Source organism: Pyrus communis, chromosome 1 (assembly GCF_963583255.1).
Source record: "Pyrus communis chromosome 1, drPyrComm1.1, whole genome shotgun sequence".
Taxonomy (NCBI): domain Eukaryota; kingdom Viridiplantae; phylum Streptophyta; class Magnoliopsida; order Rosales; family Rosaceae; genus Pyrus; species Pyrus communis.
In genome coordinates, this window is record NC_084803.1 from 18,943,933 (window position 1) to 18,966,226 (window position 22,294).

At 35.6% G+C, this 22,294-nt stretch overlaps 2 protein-coding genes across 3 annotated transcripts; one reads left to right on the forward strand and one right to left on the reverse strand.

The window, feature by feature from the left end:
• The first annotated feature begins 919 nt into the window (after positions 1 to 919).
• Positions 920 to 8,898, forward strand: LOC137708528 (cyclin-dependent kinase inhibitor 6-like). Of its 2 annotated transcripts, XM_068447636.1 has the most exons (5): positions 920 to 1,304; positions 1,416 to 1,471; positions 1,716 to 1,880; positions 1,993 to 2,100; positions 6,608 to 8,898. In XM_068447636.1, the coding sequence occupies exons 1-4, from the start codon at positions 996 to 998 to the stop codon at positions 2,060 to 2,062; spliced, it is 600 nt and encodes a 199-aa protein (XP_068303737.1). In that variant the 5' UTR covers positions 920 to 995; the 3' UTR covers positions 2,063 to 2,100; positions 6,608 to 8,898. The 2 variants fall into 2 exon arrangements, with proteins under 2 accessions (XP_068303737.1, XP_068303729.1); XM_068447628.1 differs by lacking the exon at positions 6,608 to 8,898 and having other exon boundaries at positions 1,993 to 2,534.
• Positions 8,899 to 14,746: 5,848 nt separating this feature from the next.
• LOC137719186 (uncharacterized membrane protein At3g27390-like) lies at positions 14,747 to 18,766 on the reverse strand. Its single transcript, XM_068458405.1, has 9 exons — positions 18,455 to 18,766; positions 18,206 to 18,314; positions 17,867 to 18,062; positions 17,611 to 17,744; positions 16,985 to 17,273; positions 16,788 to 16,894; positions 16,498 to 16,672; positions 15,546 to 15,997; positions 14,747 to 15,099 (listed from the first exon to the last, which is right to left on the reverse strand). The coding sequence occupies exons 1-9, from the start codon at positions 18,579 to 18,581 to the stop codon at positions 14,931 to 14,933; spliced, it is 1,758 nt and encodes a 585-aa protein (XP_068314506.1). The 5' UTR covers positions 18,582 to 18,766; the 3' UTR covers positions 14,747 to 14,930.
• Positions 18,767 to 22,294: the final 3,528 nt, after the last annotated feature.

Genomic DNA, 22,294 nt, shown 5'->3' on the forward strand with positions numbered 1-22,294 from the left:
TATTTTAGTACAATAATTTTTTGGTTAGTTTTGATGAACGTTTTATACACACACACACACACAATATAAAGGAGAGTTTATCTAATATTTTTAATCCCACAAAAGTTTCAGTCAAAGAACATTGGTAGTTATGAACTACACCAAAAATCAAATTTATTTTTTAATTTTATTTAAAAGTTAAAAAAATCAAGAGTCGAACTTTTATTTTGAATGTGGTAAATAACGCAGTTGATCTTTTGCACTTATTCAATTTACAATGTCTAAAACTTCCCCTATTCAATTACCATTGGCCATAAAGTTTCGAAAACTGATATTTTACACTTATTTAATCGGCCCAAACATGCAGATTAACATGCACAAACCATCATTAACTCATTGGTAATTACGGAACAAGTAAAACAAACTAGTTGATGGAAGCACAGATGATTCCAAATAAACGCGAGGGCATATAAGTAATTCAGCTCTTTCTAACTGCCCGTAATTCAGTGAATCCCGTTCTACTTCCACAACCGTACAGCCTCCAAACCTGAACCCTCGTGCAGGCAATCATTTAACATAGATTTTTTAATGTATCAAAAATAGGATTTAATACATTTTTATAATAAAAGTATTTAAATGCTTGAAAAAACAATTTTAACCGTTTGTATTATAATACTTAATATACTAAATCTTATTTTCGACACATTGCAAAATCTCTTATCATTTAATTGTTCCTGTTATCTTCAACGTGCATCCCATCCACGTGGCAGCAAGCAATTCGAGGAATGTTCGGCGCGGCCCAGATCTATGTAACGGCGCCGTCAAAACGCCCGTTTTCAGATTCCCCGTCACTGTTAACGGAGTCTGGACCACGTTTGGCCAACCCGCACTTATAAACCAAATCAATCACAGCCGTCCAACGGACTCATCATCAGCACCATCATTATCATCGTCATCGCGCTCTCCCTCTCCTCTCTCTCTCTCTCTCTAGAAACGAGGTCCAGGGAGAGACAACGATGAGGAAGCAACAGCACGAAGATCTTGCAGAAGAGGAATTTACGACGATGGAGGTGACTCGAGCTGCCACGTCAGAGACGGCGGCGAGAAAGAGGAAGGCCGGCAGCGCGGACGGAGAATCAGTCGAATTGCCGTCGTCGTATGATGTGGCTCAGCACAAGAAGAGGCCGAGAAGACCCGTCGTCGTGGTTAGCAGCGCGCCGAAAATCAAGACGGAGGCAGAGAGCGTACGGACTTCCAACGACGACGTTTGGACGTCGGATCACGCGGAGAGCTCCTGCTGCTCGAGTAACGGCTCGAGCGAGCTGGTAAATTCAAAATTAATTAGTGAAATAAATTCAATTCTCTTGTAACTCTTTGAATTTTTCAGTTTTGTCGCGCTTTAATTAACTGGAATTTTAATTAATTATTTTTTGCAGGAGGATGAGAGTGACCAGGTCGAATCGTGGACGTATAATTCCAGCAGATACGAAAGGTTTTATTCGCACACACACATATATAAATATGCATATAATATTACAATTCGTCGAACATTTATTACCGTATTTTTTGCATCCTATCTTAAATTTCAAAATTCAAAAGTTTAATTTTGTTTCAAAATTCGAATTTGTTTCACTCACTTAGGTGAAGTGTATTTAAATTTGCACACTCTGTCTAAATTATTTGTTTCTCAATTCACTTCTCTCGCTTTTGCGTGCGTTTTTTTGCTTTCGCGGCAGGAGAAAGATGACGGCACCGACGAGCGAAGTTGGAGCGGAAGCAGAATCGACGGCGAGGCTTAAAGAGGAGTCTCAACGACGATCACCGGCGGTAGTGAACGCGTCGGAGCTCGAAGAATTCTTCGCTGTCGTGGAAAAGGAAAGCCAGCAAAAATTTAACGAGAAGTAAGTCAACTCATTTTAAAAAAAAAAAAAATTAATTTATAGCTCGTTCGAATTTAGGTTTTACGTTCTCATTGTCCGAGCATGAAATTCTAAATTGATGATAAATTTTCAGGTACAATTTTGATGTTTCTAAGGACAAGCCGCTCGAAGGACGTTACGAGTGGGTTCGATTAAAGCCATGAAACACGAGCGAGCGGTCGAAAGGAATCGAAAAAGATCGGTAATTCTCATGCATAATCTGTTGCTATTATTAATTTTTTTTTAATTAGGTTCTACTAATTACGTTCAGTTCTTCGCTAGTTTTATCGTTTTTCTTCTTTTAATCATGTACAGCTAAGCTTAGCACTGTAAGTTAGTTTAGAAGAAGAAGCAGTTTGTTTTGTTTTTCTGTACGATCTGAATTCTAGAAGAGAACAAACGACTGTTGGAATAACAAAAGCTTCTAGAATTCTGATCTCCCTTCATTTTCTGGTGTCTCGTTCTCTCCACCTATCTAGACTCCTACTCTTCATTCTTTTGCAGTACTCTTCTCTCTCGTACCCTGAGAAATTATTCACAGTTATGTGGTATGTATAACCCATTGTGATGTAGTACAGTAACATGATATTAGTTAGTATTGGTTATATCTCGTAATTATGTTTCAGTATAGAAAAATTATTGTGTGATACTGAATCATAGCCACGTGGTAAGTAAAAAACCAGTCCCTATTTTGTCTAGTATTACAATAGTAGCTAATATTGTTATATCCCGTAATTAATTGTGTTTTAGTACGATCATACTAACTCAATACTATAACAGTATTTGTTATATCACGAATATGTGTTCCAGGATGATAATAATAACTTTCCAGACCTGTAGTGTTCCAATAATACATGCAAATGCAGGCAATAATTTCGTGCATTTTAGCGTTTTTTATTACTATTTGAGTAATGTTAAGTAGACCATATATTTATACCACATTGGTATGCCATCACATGTTGTAAGTAATGCATACAATCAACATCTAATCAAATAAATTCATTAATTAACATGACATGTACATATCATTTACCACATCACATGGTAGACACATGTGGTACAAAAATGTGAACTTTCTAGCATTTTTCTTATTGTAAAGGAAATAAAAATTCTCTAAATTAAGGGTTAGTTTGGTATTGTTGTGCTTTAAAGAAAACTGCTTATGTTGTGTTGTGAGAATAAACCGCTATAAAATAAAGTTGTTGAGTGTTTGACAAACCTTTATTTATTTATTTATTTTGTAAAAGTGCTTTTAACAAAAAAAAAAAAAACAATATAGGAGTGCTTGGTAAACTTTTATATAAATTGATGTGAATATGTTAAATGATTAAAAAAATATGTTTTTAATATAATATAATGATTATCAGAGGCAATAACTTATTACTATTAATATAATATAATAATAGAAGGCAAAGATTGTAATTTTGCAAAATATGTTATTTGTAAATTTCATTAAATAAGCACTTATTACTATTATTTGAAAATAAAAACACTTTTTTTGGATCATACTTCCACTTTTCTACGGTTATTAGCAACAATTTAAAAAAAAAATCACTTATTTTTGTTCTAAATTTTTTAATAAACTTTTTTTTTTGAAGTATCAGAATCCCAAGCCGACCTAAAAATAATTTGTTTTTGATGTTTTCCTAATTTTCTGGGAATTTGGAAGTCTCCTCTTGGTCGAGTTGTCATCATAGTTGATGATGATTAGTGTAGCCTGTAATATCCGGCCACGTGTTCGAAGTCCGGAAAGTTATCTTATCCCCTCCATCAATCAACACCGAGCATTGTTCTATCTGCACAGAAATTTTTAATTGTGACGAGAACATGGATGATATACTACATGTTTTTATACAAGTGGTTGAAATTTTTAATTTTTAAGTTATTAACCTTTTAACGCACATAACCCATCATTTATATAAAGACACGTGATGTATCACTTCGTATAATGATCACATTAAAAAATCTCTCACATTTGCGTGGCCATTACAAATCCTGAGTGAAAAAAAAAAAAAAATGAAAATGCATGGAATCGGAAAGAGATAATATTTACTATTACTAGCTATCATTATAGGAACCAGGATCCTCGCCGGATCCATTCTCTAGGGATCCTAGGGATCACGCAATTATGTTCGTTTATCATATATCGTGCGGTAAGTTTTTGTTAGCTACTATTTATATTTGAATTTTAAATTTTAAATTTTAAATGATTTATGACCACACGATATACGATGAACGAATACAATTGCATCATCCCTAGAATCCCTAGTGAATGGATCCGGCGAGGATCCTGGTTCTCATTATAGCTCCATGTTGTACGGAGATCGCAAACTGATTTGGGTAAAAGTAAAAAAAAGGCAACTAAAAAATAAGACAAATTCACTCCATTCACCTGAGTTTCTTCTGCTACTCTCTACTTGTTTATACGTGTACTACAAAACAGTTAAAGAGACACAGAAGGCAAAATATGAAAGGTCTGTAAAGAGAAGTGATCAGAGGCTTTTAATTTAACTCATGCTTCATCTGTACTTTCGAGGGGAAGGTATATTTTTTGTTCGAGATTTCGTAGTCCAGTGAGCAGTCTATTCATGTCCATATTGTTTCAATTCAATCACATTTACGGTTTGACAGATGTTTGATTTTACTGCATAGGTAATTAGAAGCTTAACTATTTAATATAAGTTGTTAAGGAGAACGAGATGTGATACAAGGATATTTTTGCTAACCATCCTTAAGTTGGTGATGCTCATCACATCCTTATTTATCATTTTTATATGAGTTTAAATTTTGAAATTTGTGTAGTGTATAGTCGCAAATTTTAAAACTTAAACTCATCCAACGGTAATAAGTACGGTGCTAAATATTACCATCACTTGAGAGTGGTGTGCAAAAAAGCACCCATCTGATACCATGTCAAGATTTTATAATCTGCTTAATTATGCTGATATTGTCTCAACTTAATCACTTGCATAATTCAACACCTGATGAATTTTATCACGAAAAGATTCCAACATGGGATTAAATTGTTCAACATTTTTTTACTGCATGTGTCTTGATCATTTATGATATTTTGGAAATTTGTTGCACGGTAGAGTGAACAAGAAAATAAAAAGACAAAAGAGGTGGGTGTTACGAAGATTCTGATTCTCTTGACTATAAGTTTACACTAGAATACAAGAAATTATTTTCATCAACCGTTGATATTTCTTGATACCTCAAGCATCTACAACCTTTTAACTGATTAAAAGTTCCTAGCTACTTCAAGGATCGATTAGCAATGTTTATATTTGTTTAGTTACTAATTAAAAAAGTTTAGGGGTTATAGAGGTAGATTGTCAAAAGAGAGACATAGAGAGGAGTAGATTTTTTAAAGTTATAGAGATCTTACTTAAAATTAAAAGTGTGAAACGTGCGGATAGGAAGGTGCAAGATTTTTATTGAGCTTACATCTATTTAGGAGTTCTAATTGATTAAGAATACAAGAGAGGAAGAAATATTTGGTTATCCCGGATTACTTGATGGTCAAGTAAACTTATAATGATTGGGAATATTTTTCCTATTTGGTGCTAAAGATATGTATTAGGGATTTCTTTATGGGCAAGAAACCTAATATACTCACCTATAAATATAAGGCTTAGGTCCCCACTCTTGTACACACATTATGGCATAAAACCCTACCCTATATAGGAGTGCATAAGGCGTGTACTAGGAGCGGAAGATCTTTGCTTGCTGTTGTGTTAGTGTTTCATCACTAAGCTTGGATTCAATGGCTTTTCAAGGTTAGTACTTTTAGTATGTATATTAAAGTTAACTTACATGTGGTATCAGAGAGTAGGTTATATGCATCTAGATGTCTAAAACCAAGATTATATTTATAAAGAAACTAAGAAGCAAGATTGCTGTTCAAATCATGTGTCTTATACTTGTTTATACTACGTGTTGTTTACAAGACTTGAAGCATATCAAGGTTGCCGTGACACACCCCAACCAAAATCAAGGCGTGCTGGCCGTCACACCTTGATTTTGGTCGGGGTGTGTCATGCCATGGCATTAATTTGATGTAGAATTGATTATTCAAGGCATGAAAGTAATTTATATATATATATATATATATATATATATATATATATATATATATATATACTGCTATGGTTCTGTGTATATATTATTTCAAATAGCATTACAGCATGTTAGATTGCAGCACATAATTGAATCACGAACTCGATTAGGGTTTTCCAAAACAACTTAGCTTGTTCTTCCCCTTTTACATAAAACATAAACATGTTAAAATTCCGCTGCAAGTATTAAAAGACCCATAAAGATGTCAAGATTGAAGAGATATCCTATTTTATTGTCTAGCACACAACCATTCAATCGAGTAGCCAGCCATCCTTTCAATCCCAGATTATAATGACAAATTTGTATTATAGACACTGCCAGTTAGGGTTTTCGGGCTACAGATGTGAACTTTTAATTGGACGTCATCTATAATAGAACAAGGTATTATATTAACTTATACGAATTTTGGCTCTTTTCAGTCTACAGATGTGAAGGGTTTTGATAACAGTTTTTTCATGTTAAGTTCATATAGTAGCCTTGTGAAAGTATTAAAGGCATGTTGATAATCTGTCCGCAGATGTTTATCAATTATGTATAAAGTTTTGGGGTTAAAGATTAATAAAGTTGCATGTTCCTTGTTTCTCTTTCAGTAGTGAACCCGTCTGCCATCAATTCCATTGACCCTTGTCTGGTGACAACTTTAAGAAGTGGAAAAGAGATTTAGAGATTGTCCTAGGTCTATGGGACATCAACTTAGCCCTAAAAAAAGAGAAACCAGTTGCACTAACTAACACCAGCATAACAGAAACTCAAATTCGAGAAGTGGGAAAGCTCGAATACACTGTGCTTGCTGATCATGGAGAAGACCATCACTAAAGCTATTTTTGGTGGAATACTAGCCTCTGAGAATGCCAAGGAATTTTTGGAATCTGTGAGTGCAAAGTTCATGGAATCCAAGAAAGCTGAGATTGGAAACCTGATGAGTAAGCGCACAATTATGAAATATGATGGAGTTTGAGGTATAAGGGAGTATATTTTAAGTATGGTAGACGTTGCAACCAAGCTGAACAGTCTTAAAATTCCCATAGCTAATCTGTACTTAGTCCATTTGGTCCTTAACTCCCTTCCTTCCAAATATGATCAACTCAAGATCATCTACAATGCTTTGAAGGACAAATAGAGTGTGAATGAACTGATTTCTGTCTGTGTTCAAGAAAAAGAAAGGTTCAAGGAAGAGAAGGAGACTCATTATGTGCATCTCACCATTAATGCTCATAAGCGCCGTCCCTTCAAATGAAGCTTTCATACTGCCAATAAAGAAGTTGCAAAGCCTAATCCTTCCCCTAAGACGCCTGCTCTTGGTGTCAATCAAACCAATAATCCTGGCTGTTACTTTTGTAACAAATTAGGTCATATAAGGAGAAATTGCAATAGATATAAGCGTTGGGCAGAGAAAAGGGCTGCTAAAGGACTTCATAAGCCAGAAAACACCAAATAAAAACCAAGTTCAAGTCGTTGTAAGGAATGGCAAGAGAGTTCGAGTCCATGCAATAGGCACCGTTAGACTTTATCTAGATTATGGATTTGTTTAGAGTTAAATGACGTTGTTTATGTACCTTCCATGAGAAGGAATTTGATTTCTATTTCCAAACTTGTCAAATCGAAGTTTAAGGTTGATATGCATGATTTTAGTTTTGATTTGTTCTTAAATTCTATTCGTGTTGGGAATGGTTTGTTAGTTGATGAAATGTTTCAATTGACTCATGGAAAAGAAAAATTAGCTCTTAATGTTGAAACCATAGGTCAAAAACGTCCTCTCATCCGAGATAGTTCATCAAGGTTATGGCACAAACGTCTAGGTCACATATTTAGAGAAAGAATGCAATGCCTAGTCAAGGAGGAAATCCTTCCTCCATTAGACTTTACAAATTATGGTGATTGCATCGAGTGCATTAAAGGAAAGATGACTAACACAAGGAAATTAGGGTCAACTAGGAGTTCTCATTTCTTACAAATCATCCACACCGATATATGTGGTCCTTTTCCAATCGAAACTCTAGAGGGTCATAGGTACTTCATCATTTTCATTGATGATTACTCAAGGTTATGTTATCTTTACCTAATCCCAACTAAATCTAGTGCATTTGAGGTTTTCAAAGTCTTTAAAACTGAAGAAGAAAGCCAACTTGACCTAAAAATTAAATTGGTTTGATCCGATAGGGGAGGAGAATATTATGGCAAGTATGATGAGCAAGGAAGGCATCATGCATCCTTTGCACGTTATTTGCAAGATGGTGGGATAGTTGCTTAGTACACTAACCCCTGGGACTCCAGAAGAAAATGGAGTAGCTAAACGAAGAAATAGAACTTTGAAAGATATGTGAGAAGCATGATTTGTAACACTAATCTCACAAGATTTCTGTGGGGATATGCGATTAAGACTGCCAACTACATCTTTAATAGAGTTCCTAGTAAGTCAGTTCCCCAAACACCTTCTGAGTTGTGGAATAAAAGAAAACCAAGCCTCAATCACTTGCACGTATGGGGAAGCAAAGCTGAAGCCCGAGTTTACAATCCAGAGTTAGCTAAATTGGATCCCAAAATAATAAGTTGTTTCTTCATTGGCTATGCAGAAAGATTGAAAGGTTTTCGTTTTTATAGCCCTAATCACACTACCAGAATTCTAAAGACTGGAAAAGCCAAGTTCATTGAGTATGATGATGTTGTTGAAGGAGTGAACAAGGACTTTATTTTTTGAAGAAGAATGAGAGATTGGGATTGAACCAACTAATCCCACCATTCTTGAACCAATTGTTGCCATTCCTTTACTTCGACCTCTACCACAAGCTGAGCACGTTGTTAAGCCAATAAATCAAGAAAATGTACAAGATGAAGCACCACATGTGGAAGAGAATGTTGAACTTGGTGGCATGACACAACATGAGACACAAGAATTTAGGAGATCTCATAGAGAAAGAAGGCTAACTGTACTACTAGATTTTGTTTACATGACTGAGATGAACTATAATGTTTCAGAATATGAAGACTCTTTAACATACAAAGAGGCTATCACTAGTGTAGAGTCTGAAAAGTGGATTGAAGCTGTGCAAAGTGAGTTAAAGTCCATGGAAAATAACAAAGTGTGGGAGCTAGTTGAACCACATCAAGGAGTTAAACTTTTTGGATGCAAGCGGGTATTTAAAACTAAGAAGGATTCTAAAGGCAACATCGAGAGACACAAGGCAAGATTGGTAGCTAAAGGTTTCACACAACAAGAAGGTGTAAACTACACCAAGACCTTTTCTCCAGTTTCGACAAAAGATGCATTTAGAATCATCATAGCCTTGGTAGCACATTTTGATCTATATATGCATGAAATGGACGTTAAAAATGCGTTCCTCAATGGCGATTTGGATGAAGAAATATTCATGAGGCAACCTAAGGGTTTTGTGGAGGAAGGAAAAGAACACTTGGTGTGTAAGTTGAAGAGGTCAATCTATAGGTTAAGACAAGCTTCGAGGCAATGGTATTTGAAATGTGATAAGATTGTCACTTTATATGGTCTCAAGGAAAATAAAATTGATGCATGCATATATGTTAAATTCTGTGGGAGCAAGTTTATTTTTCTTGTTCTATATGTTGATGACATACTACTTTCCAATAGTGATAAGGATTTGTTGCATGACACCAAAGAGTTCTTGTCCAAGAATTTTGAGATGAATGACCTTGGAGAGGCTTCTTATGTTTTGGGCATTGAAATTCATCGAGATAGATTTCGTGGTTTGTTAGGTCTCTCACAAAAGGCCTATATTGAGAAAGTATTGAAGAGATTTAACATGTTGACAAGCAACAGTGCTGAAGTTCCAATCTCCAAGGGTGATAAATTGAGTAACAAAGATTGTCCGAAGAATGACATAGAAATGAAGGAGATGAAGAACAAGCCTTACGCTTCAGTGGTTGGAAGCATTATGTATGCTCAAGAATGTACTCGCCCAGACTTAGCATTTTCTGTTAGTGTTCTAGGTAGGTACCAATCTAATCCAGGAATGGCACACTGGAAAGCTGCAAAGAAGGTTCTGCGTTATTTACAAAGAACCAAATATCACATGCTTGTTTTCAAGAAGACTGACAAGTTAGAATTGGTAGGTTATCCCGATTCTGATTTTGTTGGATGTCATGATGACTTAATGTCAACTTCCAATTTTGTGTTTATGTTTGGAGGTGGTGCAATAGCCTAGAAAAAGTGTCAAATAGAAAACTATGGTTGTCTCGACAATGCATGCCGAGTTCATGGCATGTTTTGAAGCAACGATGCATGGCATTTGGTTGAGGAACTTTGTGTTAGGTTTGCAAGTTGTCGATAATATATCAAGACCTATTCAATTGTATTGTGACAACAAGGGAGCTATTTTCTTTTGCAAAAACAACAAGAGATCTTCAGGACTCAAGCATGTTGACATAAAGTTCTTGAAGGTTAGAGAAAATGTGCGAGAATGAGTCACTACGATTGATCATATCAGTACCGTGGACATGATTGCAGAGCCATTGAACAAAGCTATATCTAATGTAGATTTTCTAAAACATGTCACAAGCATGGGAGTTCTATCAAGTTTCGAAGATATCTTAATAGAGTGGGAGCTAGAGTTGTTCTTGTTTGCTAGTTATCTTTTTTAGTTTTGAAAATTTTCTTTTGGTTGAGGTTTCATGGATATGCATTAAAGAATGATATGCTTTGTTTCTACATACTTATTTCATTCCAATAAGCTAATTTTCTATATATCAAGATTGCTCTTTTGACATAAGGGCTTATTTTAAGCATTAAAGGTCACTTTGTGATCGTAAAGAGGACCATATATGTGTCAAGTGTGATATCCACCATTAAGCTCACTGACCATATATATGAGTTTGTCCATGACTTGTTGGTACTTCATGTGAATATTGTTGCTTGTATGTGATTATGGAGGTATGTATTCGCTATTGAATATCATAGTCTATAGTTCTACAAGCTAATGATATTTGACACTGAGTTTGAAAAGATATTGTTATCAAATGATCTTCCAAGGTTGCGCGCATAAGGAAATTGATTCTTGATCCTAAAGAGAACTTTTGAATAGATGTCTCACCCAAGTGGGAGAATGTAAGACTTTTATTGGGCTTACATCTATTTAGGAGTCCTAACTGATTAAGAATACAAGATAGGAAGAAATATTTGGTTATCCCAGATTACTTGGTGGTCAAGTAAACTTATAATGATTGGGAATATCTTTCCTATTAGGTCATGGATTCTAGAGGTGCTAAAGATATGTATTAGGGATTTCTTTATGGGCAAGAAACCTAAAATACTCACCTATAAATATAAGGCTTAGGTCCCCACTCTTGTACACACATTCTAGAACAAAACCCGACCCCATATAGGAATGCATAAGGCGTGTACTAGGAGCAGGAGATCTTTGCTTGCTGCTGTGTTTTTGTTTCATCACTAAGCTTGGATTCAATGGCTTCTCAATGTTAGTACTTTTAGTATGTATATTAAAGTTAACTTACAGAAGGTGAAAACTGATTATGGATTCAAATATATGACGCAGCATGACAAGGAGAGTGTATCAAACGATAACCTCATTGCATAAGCAACTAGCCTCTTAGCCCTTGGTTTATGAGAGTAAAAATAAGAAACGAATTTATGAAGAAAAAAAAAGTCGAAAATTTTGGCATAAAAAGACCAGGCATCCCAACGAAATCATGAAATGGTCTCGAGTCACTGTTCTCTTCAAAATAGCGGGTCAATGGCCTAAATGGACACCAAAACCCATTTGCACAACTTATATTTTGCTAATCATAGTTGCGCATCAATTTGATCTTGGATCCATTATTTCATCAATCAATGTCATTATCAATTAAAATGTTATAAAGCGAGTGAACTGGCATGCCCAACGCCCACAGAAGAACCTTAGGCATGCTTGTATGTGCTTCAACACATTCCATTTCAAAGAAAGATTTTTTTGTGATACATACATATATTACATGGTTGGAGATTTAATCGTAATGAGCACGCCATAAAAATGTGGTACCAGAAATAAAACTTTCACTTATAAGTAAAGAGCTCAACTACTAGACCATTATACTAATAAATGAAATTTGTAACCAAATAAAATTCTAGAAAATATTTCAAAAGAAGCCAATTCTACTTGCCACACCAGTGTAGATCACAAAATACAAAGTAGAATTTGCCTCTCTAGTTAACCAAAAAAAAAAAAAAGAAGAAACCGAGAAAAACCCTTAATCTATAGGATAATTCTTTTTCTAGATGGGCCTTGTTTGTTGAGATTCTTCTCAGTTCTCATAAGAGCTTTCGATGAGTTGGTTGTGATGGATCCTGGGTGACCAAAAGAAAATTAATTGGACTATGGGCCTAGTTTTCCATTAATGGGCTTAAGATTTTAGGGCTTTTGTGAAAATGTAATACCTATTAATTGTTGCAATACATTATGACTGGTTTGATAACAAGTTCATTTCTTTTTTGTTATTTTTTGATTGTTAGATATAAAGAAGTTAGGCCTCGTTTAGCAACTTGGATTGTACTGACTATTTCTGTCGGATAGGAGAAATAGTCATCAGATAGTACTGACTAAATTAGTCGGGCATTTGGTGTAGTATTGGACTAATAATTGTATTATTTATATTGTGTTTGGTACTTAACCGAATAAGAAAAGGAAGAAGAAAAAAAAATTGACAAATCTTTGTTTGTTTGTTGAACTTTTCTCATATTTATACCTATTGAAAATTTGAAAACCACACAAAGTTTCAAATAACAAAGAAAAATAGTAAATTCCATACATCAAATTCAAAATATTTTCCAATAAACTAAGCTATAAAAAGGGCCAAATTCTAGCAGCTGACTGCGTGCAATGTCGGTGGAGAAGTGGAAATCTTGGAAGGAGGTGGAGGAGCGGGAAGAGGTCTTGGCCAGAGAGGGATTGAGATCCAAGACGAAGCGCCGTTGAGTCTGAGGTGGAGAAAAAGGAGGCAAAACCGCTACCAGGGAATGGGACAAAGTCTTGGGGAAGTGGAGTCGATTAGGAGAGTAAGAGAGAGTCATGTTGCACAAAGAACCGCCATAGCGAGAAGCAGAGAAAGAATGCTCAAATGCATCATTGGGGGTGGTCACAGACGGAGGGTTGTAGGGGTCGGAGATGCAGCGGCGGAGAAGGAGGGAGATCCTGTGATAGCCAGAAGAAGATGCAGGGAAAGAAGACTCTTGTTCTGGGTGGTTGGATGGAACTTGGTGGGGGTGGTGGTTCATGGTGGCCAACGAAGGAATTGGGTTTTGGGCTTTGTGGGAATGAGGGGGAAGAACAGAGGGAGGGGAAACGAATAAGAAGAACAGAGGGAGGGGAACTTGGGAAGAAGAAGAAAAATGAGAAAATGAACTGGGATTCAAACGAAGAAGAAGAAAGCATGAGAAGACTTACTTGGGAAGAAGAAGACAAATGAGAAAATGAACTGGGATTCAAACGAAGAAGAAGAAAGCATGAGAAGACTAACCTATAGTAGAGAGCGGCTGCGTCTGGAGAGGAAGGAGAAAGCGCTCGACTAAATTGTACTGTGGTTTTGGAGAGGATAAACAAGCGGGTCTTTATCATATAAAGTAGGTGGACCCAGATTGTTTAATCCAGTGGCTATTTAATACAAACGGACACCAAACACCGTACTCCGTATTATTAGTACTATCCGATGTGCCAAACGAGGCCTTATATGCACTAAAAGAGGGATGAATAAGTTTGACAAAAAGAAAAATGAGGAGGGATGAAGAAGAGTGGTTTGAGACAGGGAGAGAAATAAGAAAGAATAAACTAAAACAAAATTTTAAAAGTGAAAGTAACTTAAAATAGTTTTTTGTTTTGATTTTCATTTTATGTTCTTTTCTTGTACTTTTCTGCTGCACTTCTCCCACGATTCTTTATCCACTCTTTTTCACGCCTCATTTTTCCTATGTATTTCGTTCTATCATTAACTTAAAAAGTAAAAGGTAATAACAAAAAATTGAAATGGTTATCAAATAGGTTCTTAGTGTTAAAACAATATTCAAATTAAGGTTAAGGAGTCATTCCTCTCTTTAAAAACAAAACTTAGTTTAACATATATGCATACAGTTCTCCTTTTATTATTCTTGTAAGTCACTTTAGTATATATGTTGGTCCAACGGTCTCTGATATGCAGCTGAGGAAGAAAGAATGCACTTTATTAAGTTGATTTTGTGTAAAAAGGAGAGATTATTTTTAATCATGTAAATTATGTTAGCATTTCATATCCCCCGATCTCCATATGTTGCTGCTAAAATGTGACCTTTTGCATAAATAGATAGCACACAATGCATAACATTTTACTATTTTCTAAAATTGTGGTCCTACACTAAACTTACCATGCAGTAAGCTTTCATGTCCTTGTTGCTTCACCTTGTTGGTCATATCCTAGCTATATGATATAGCTTCTAATCATGGTGTACATGATGTATACAATAGTTTAACATCATACACCAATGTACATGTTGTATCGATACTTGAGCAGCTAGAAAGATTCAGATTGTCAAAAACACAACCATGCAAATCCAACTGTATATCATGCTGATGCATTCCATACACCTATGCATTGCAGAATTTTCGTATAACATGACATATTATGTGTTGGATTCACAATGTAGACCATAAATTCAAAGACAACAATCTATTGTAACAATGATTTATATTTATATTGTAGATGTCGACCCTTCCAATCAATTATGAAGCAAAACTCCTCTAGTGTCAGATTGTTCATATGCCAATAAAAATGTAAACTAGGTTTAAATCGTCGCGAGACATTAATAACTTAGCATGTCAGACTAGTGATATGACCAATGATCTAAAATACATGTCCTTGAGAAATTATAATCACAGTCCAATGTCAAGGGGGGGGAAATGTAAATAAAACGAAGATAAATTAAGGTTCATCCAGCACAACATCTTCACTGGAGATGGTAGATTTAACAGAACCGGATGCAATTGAAGCCTCCTTCGGCAAGGAATATGCGACTAAAGCCTTGACAACGTGCCGGAATTTCCTTCTGTAAGTGGGAAATTTTGAGACACTTCTCATCATTCCAATCATCCTACAAATACAATCACTACATCAGAACATGAACATACAGAAACTACTTGCAGTAACTTAATGCTAAGTTCAGTTGCTTCCACCAGCCAGACAATAGATGATATGCTTCCGAACAAGAAAACTGATCGATTCTAATTTTCTACGATATTCAGATGCAGTGTAAGCCTTATTCCACAGTTCCAAAAATTGTCACTGCCACTTACTAAAAGCAGGTTTCATCCTGTCAGTTTAAATCATCGACTAAGTTGATACGATCTGATTGATAACATGGCAACATGACATTCTGGACTGTACGAAATAGAGTATTACCCTACACGCACATAAGTTTTGCGCTCTCTATTTGTTAAAGATTGGCGACATTTGGATTTGTTCATTTTTTTCCTCCATGGAATGTGAATAGTTTGGTTATTTTAGTTGGTTCAAAATGGGATAGAAGAAATTTCATACCTTCTACTAATGCCTTCGATTTGAGCAGCTCTTAGAGCGTCTTGAGGTAGTAAACTTCCATTATCCCAAGCCACTACGCGTTGTGGATTATTGGTTCCGAAAAGAACCACTTTCTCCAAATATCTAACCTCACCCTCTGACAATTTTATGACCTTAATCTGTTCCTTCAAGACCATTATCGGATTAAAGAACCAGTCCCACAATTTTTCATGCGGTCTATTTAAGTAGTTAATTTCAACGTCATCAAGCAGCAGTAAACCATCTGAATTCGATCTGATGGAGCATAGAAGAGTCTGCAAGCATGAATAACAAGGCAGACCAACACCGATAATGGATGCTTCGTTGCTGTTCTTTGCTTTCAACCATTCATCGAGGTCAGTTGTGGCTATTACATTATCATCCAACAACTCCTTGCCCCTCAGTTCGCAGGACCTCATCATGTTTTCCCATATCTGTTGCATTTCAAGTACAATAAACTCTCGTCATGAAACAAAACAAGCGAGAGGGCTAATTAACAGAAATTTCGTAAGAAATTTAATCATCATAGCAAAGGAGAACAAATGTTCATGCTTTTAAAAGCTAAAGCTGAAAAAAAAAAGAAATATCCCCTCTTCCTCCACGCTCTCCACTCGTTTTCCCTTTCCCCTTCCCCCGCCAACCCCTTGCACATTTTGCTACATCCTTAGGAGGGGATAATTGAAGAGTAAGTTTCTGGAACTAGCAGAAGCACTAAGCTCTCATTGCCTTGTCATTAACTACAACATTACTACTTCGTATCTCCCATAAAGTTGTAGTACATGGCACAGAAAATTCATCCTAAGGTTGCATAGCTAGTTCGGTGATATACTTTTCGTGAAAAGGAAATTAAAGCAAAACAAATTCATTTGCAAAAGATACTGAATCGAAGAATTCAGGCTCGTAGAAAAACCACCGTCATAACCTAAGGGCATACCTGAACCATTTTCACTTCTTGTATAACGTCTCTAACTGATCTCGAGTCGGCTATACTTGGCATAAGCATTGCAGGTGCTTCCATAGGAGCAGGACTGAGTGTACCTTCAGCCAGCTGATTTCCTCGAACAGAGAACTCGGGTGATTGAGCGACAGCTCTTTTTCGATATTTGGGCCTGGCTACGCATAATGCACTAGTAAAGATTTACAAGAGAAAAATAACAAAATCTAGCTGCAGTAATACTTAATGAGCTCAAAGAACAATATTTCATAAGCAGGAAAGTCATCAACTTTGGAAAGATTGTTCCCTCTCGAAGATACAGCCAGTCATTTGTGTATTCATCAAATTCAGCCACCATTGCAATCACGTACGCCACACCTTTCCTGAAAGACCTTTCCTTCATTCACAAATGGTTAAAAGATGTATAATTTTACTTATCATGAAAGGCCAAGGAGATTAATATGATTATAGTCGGGTGTAAGCAAACCTGATATACTACAACTGATGCATACAATCCGATTAAAATGCTCGAGAAAACTGCCAATACGATACTCGCAACAACCACAATTGGCCACAGAAGGATTGTCAAACCAGCAATAGGGATGCATGCTATTTCAAGAAATGGACCTTCTCGAGTAATCAGATCATGAATCAGTCGATACCAGCCCTTAAGCAGCATATAGGGACTCTTTACAACAGCAATTGCAGTGTAAACAGGAATCTCCACGATTAGCCCCAACATGCCAACTATAATACATGCCGGAATGTGAATCAACCTACAATATGTCCTCGAAAAAGAATTGAGTTCAGATTAAAACAGCTGTTTTACGCAATGCTATTTCAAATGTTTGTATTTGGCTATTGCTACATAATTTGATCACAGAAGCAAAACAATTCGAGTCACTAATTACAACACGATTACCTTAGAGTTCGATTCAAATGTTTATATTTAGTTTTTGCTACATAATTTGATGACAGAAGCAAAACAATTCAGGTCACTAACTACAACATGATTACCTTATGGTTTGATTAAAATGTCTATACTTGGCTTTTGATACATAATTTGATGACAAAAGCAACATAACTCTGAGTAACTAATTACAACACGATTACCTAAGAGTGCGAACTTCCTCTGCAGCGGGTGATTCGCGCAACTCCTTCAAGTAAAGCGGGTACGATTGGTAACACAGGTCTGCAAAGTCTCTAACTACAGTACAGCTTCCTTTAACAGTCCCCCAAGTTCCATCCTAACAAGTAACGAAGTTGCATGAGTGAAACACAACGAAGAGAGCTAAATTTGACACTAAACCAAACAGAAAAATTGAAGAAGGAAAAAAAAAGAAAAAAAGACCGAATTCAAAAGTTTTACCAGAATACAATGTTTGAATTTCTTGTACTGGTTGTCATGCCTAAAGGCCTCAAAAGTAGAAACCCAGGGAGTTAGGAATCCATATCCCACACCCAACAGAACACTCCCAACTATGCTCAAACCCAGCCATATACCCAGCAGGCCAGGCAAGGCAAACAAAATTGCAATTTTAAGTGGTACATCAAATCTGTGAATCCTGCAAATTCCCGACATTTATTTGGTGGGGGGGGGGGGGGGGGGGGGGGGGGGGGGGGGGTTGAAAACAGAGAGTATTAAATCTCTGAAAAAGTAGGAGTTTTACTGAAAATTTTGAAAAGAGGTAGTTTCAAAGATACTAACTTTATGAGAGTGTAGATTGTCCAGACAACATGTGCAGGAAACAAACCTAAAATTATTCCCACATTCCCCAAAATCAGTATTAGTGCAGAAATGGGTCCGACCAGAAGACCTGCAACATATATGATCAAAATCCCAAAAACCAACCATCAAAATTTCCAGTAAATTCAGCAGAAAACATGCAAAATCTGTATATATGTATATGTATATAGGTATATATAGATACATATCCTCAATAGCGAAAGGTGGTACCTTTAAGAGCACCAAGGCAGAGAGCAGAGCCGAATGCAAAAACCAGAGAGAAAATTTTGACGAAGCGTCTGAAAGATTGTGGGGAATCCGCCCCAAAAAACGGCCATAGATTCAGGAACATCGCCATTGGAGAGATTGTCAACCGAAATTCGGACAACCCTTTTCAGGTTTTGTTATGAATTTATGCCCCAGATGAAAGCTTTTGAATTTGAAGCTTTCCATGAAGAAAAAAAGGCACAATTATTATCAGATATTCGTCAGAAAATATTGTATTATATGAACAGTTTACGTGTCCAGAGAGGTTGAAAGGGGAGAGAGAGGGAAAGAGACTTGTGCTGCAAAGACGACAGAGAATGAGAACAACGAGTACAATAAAGGCCGCTAGCCAACCAAATCCATTCAACCCAGGATGTTTGGAACCAAAAGGGAACTGTATGTTCAAACTAAAAAATGAACATTCATTAGAGACGTAGAGTTGTGGAACCAACTAGTTTTTTGTTTTGTTGGTTTACTAGCAAACTCCATCCTGTGACGAATGACCATACATATTGCACTCGAGATTCTGAGTTCGATTCTCTCTCTCAACGTTTTTAAGTATAAAGTGTAAAAACGAGAGCAATCATGCAAACTTAATATGCCACTGGATGTACGCAGATTTTCTATTCTGCAAGTATTTGACGTGACATGGACAATTGACACCATAGCCTCATGCTATTTGTTTGGTACTTTAGGATATGATTTTGAATCCAACGGCTGTTTTTTCAGGTTGCATGATGTTGTGGTGCACCAAGTTGGATTACAAAAAATACATCATTCTTTATGTCACGCCAAAGATAAATAATCGAGTTTAATTTTTTTTTGGTTGACTGTATATACTATTTGGATTTAATATGGCGTGTTGAAATTTTTATTTTTTTAATTCAACGCTTTGACATAATTATGTTGTACTTTATTCCATATTTTATGCATGAAAAGCACAAAGCAAAAATCCATTTGATTTTTTTTTCAATATTTTGGGTTTTTGATATAATATGTATTTAAAAAAAGTAAATTGTAGTAATGGTTCCTTAACTTTAACTCAATTGGATCAATAGTTCATCAACTAAAAAATCATTATCATTGGTCATTCAATTCATCAAAACGTACAGCTATGGTGCTGCAACTAAAATTTCATTACCATTGGTCCCTCAACTTAAATCCAACTAGAGAAATAATCCTTCAACTTTAATCTAATTGGAGCAATGGTTCCTCAACTTTAATCGAATTGTAACAATGGTCCTTCCAACATAACTCATTTTGACAAAAATTCTGACGAAGTTGAAGAAAATGACCGTAACTACACATTTTGATGAGTTAAGGAACCTCAATTATAACAATGATCCTTCCAACATAATTTATTTTGACAAAATTCCAACGAAGTTGAAGAAAATAATCATAACTACGCATTTTGATAAGTTGAATGACCAATAATAATGAATTTTTAATTATGAGACCAATATTACAATTTACTCCTTAAAAAATAAAAATTCAACATAAATTTGATGATGTCGTCATTGCACTTTATACTATAATATATGTTATGGTGAACTTTCAAAAAGGGAATCTTTTTGTAAGAAAATAAAACAGCGTTGTTATGACATGTTTTATATTATGCGAATGCGGTCCAACGACCTAAATCAATTGTTTTTTGTGAGAACATCCTTACAAAGTTGCACGCTGCCAACGGAAGTACAAAAAACAAAGCGAGTACTATTTGATTGTGATTGATTATGACTGATTATGACTACTGGTGATTAACTAGAAGGAAAGGGATCCTCTCTCAGGATGCATTCTACCAAATTCATCTAATATCTTAATTCGGATTTTTGAAATTTAATCAAACGGTTAATTTTTTTTAATAACTTTTCAAAGAGCTTTCTATTTGTAACCGTTAGATCAAATTTCAAAAGTCTATATTGATTGATTTGGTGAATTTGACGAAAGGGATCTAGAGAATTTCCCTTTCCTAACTAGAACACTTCATGTAACTATTTTTCTTTTCACAAACAATAACATAATATTTACTAAATTTATTTAAAGAAGTTTTAACGAAACTTCTGATAATGTTCACTTTTAACGAAAAATCACATTTTACATTTTTCTAGCACTATTCACTACACCTTTATTTGTCATTTTTCATTAAAACTAAAGTTTTTTTGGACATTTCGTTAATTTTCCTTTTATTTAATGGTCATTTTGTAAAGCCACTAAAAAGTTACAATATTAACAATATATCAACAATATTTATATTCATTATAAATAGATCAATCATATATTGTAATACTTAAATACATTTAAAATAAACAAGGATTACAAAATCTGTCACTACTGCTGCCACCCACTTTAATTGACATTCCCTTCTCTCATAGTTTTATATTTTGGAATAAGTCAATATGGAGCATATGTTTCCTAATTTTGTTTTTTACATTTGGATTCAAACACTCCAATGTTGTCATTGTTGTGTGCGTTTCCTAGTTCTGGTTTTTTTCTTTTGGATTTAGGCGCTGCGTTGCAGTGTCTGTTTTCTTATTCTGTTTATTCCATCACTCACACGTCTCCTACGCTTCACACCTCGCACTGTTGCTGGTTTTTTACATTTAGATTCAGACATTGTAATGTAGTGTCCATTTCCTGGCTTTGTTTTTTACATTTGGATTCAAACATTGTAAGGCAGTGTTCGTTTTCTAGTTCAATTTTTTACTTTTGGATTTGAACACTGCAATGCAGTGTCCATTTCCTGTTTTTTTTTTTTTTTTTTTTTGGTTTCAGTTGAGCAGACTCCTCTGTGTAAACGAAGAGTGAGAGAGAGAGTGAGTGATAGAATCTTCATGTTCTAACTATTTATGGAGTTCATATCCTCTCCGAATCAATTTCATGAGGATAGAAATCCAACGGCCAAAATATCTTCCCCCTTGGCTCATTTTTCTTCCTCGCACCGCCACACCTCACCGCTGTTAACAAACCCCAAAATTGCAGATCATATGTGCTATAAGTTTGATTTATTAATATTTTGCTCTCTTTTACTATTTTTATTTTTTATTTGTCATTTCTTTCTTCTTCATGTTTGAGATTTATGTCTCTACTATAACTTTGTCTCTCTATAATTCTTCCATAGTTATGAAAAAGATCTCTGCAACCAAAAGACACTGGTTCGCATGACCCCTCTTTTTGTTGTTTCCTTAACATCGGCTGAGATTTTAAGGTTGAGGGATTTGCAATTTAGGGATGTGGTGGTGTTGTGGCTGATTTTGGCAAAAGTAAGGTGAAGGACCTACAATTATGGATTGTGGGTTAGGTGGGTGGGTTGTGGCAATGCTGGTTTTTTGGATGAGGTTAAATTTGATCTGGAATTTGGAGGGCTGATGGTTCGAGGTTGAGAGCTTTGAAGTGAGTGAGAAATAAAATAGTTAAGGGGAAGGGAGGAAGCATAAGAGATTTTGGTTGTTGTATTTGTATTAATGGATGAGATTCATCGGTCCGAAGGATCTCACAAAATTGATCCAAAGAGGATCTAAATCCCTATTCATAATAGCTTACAACCCATATAGCATTCATAGAAAGAGAGAATGAAGAATAGTCAAATTCTAACTATTTATAATGACTTAAAGCCTATGTGGCATTTTGTAAAGTGTAGTCTTAAGTGTTTGGCTTTCCTTATCAAATATTGTATTTGTGTACAACATGCTCAATTTAGTTTTAAACTACATTATCTGAGTATAGGATGCTGCTATTGGGATTAAACGTTCAAGTACGTGGCTCACCTCATGTCAAAGGTTTGTTCATGCATGTGCATCTTACATC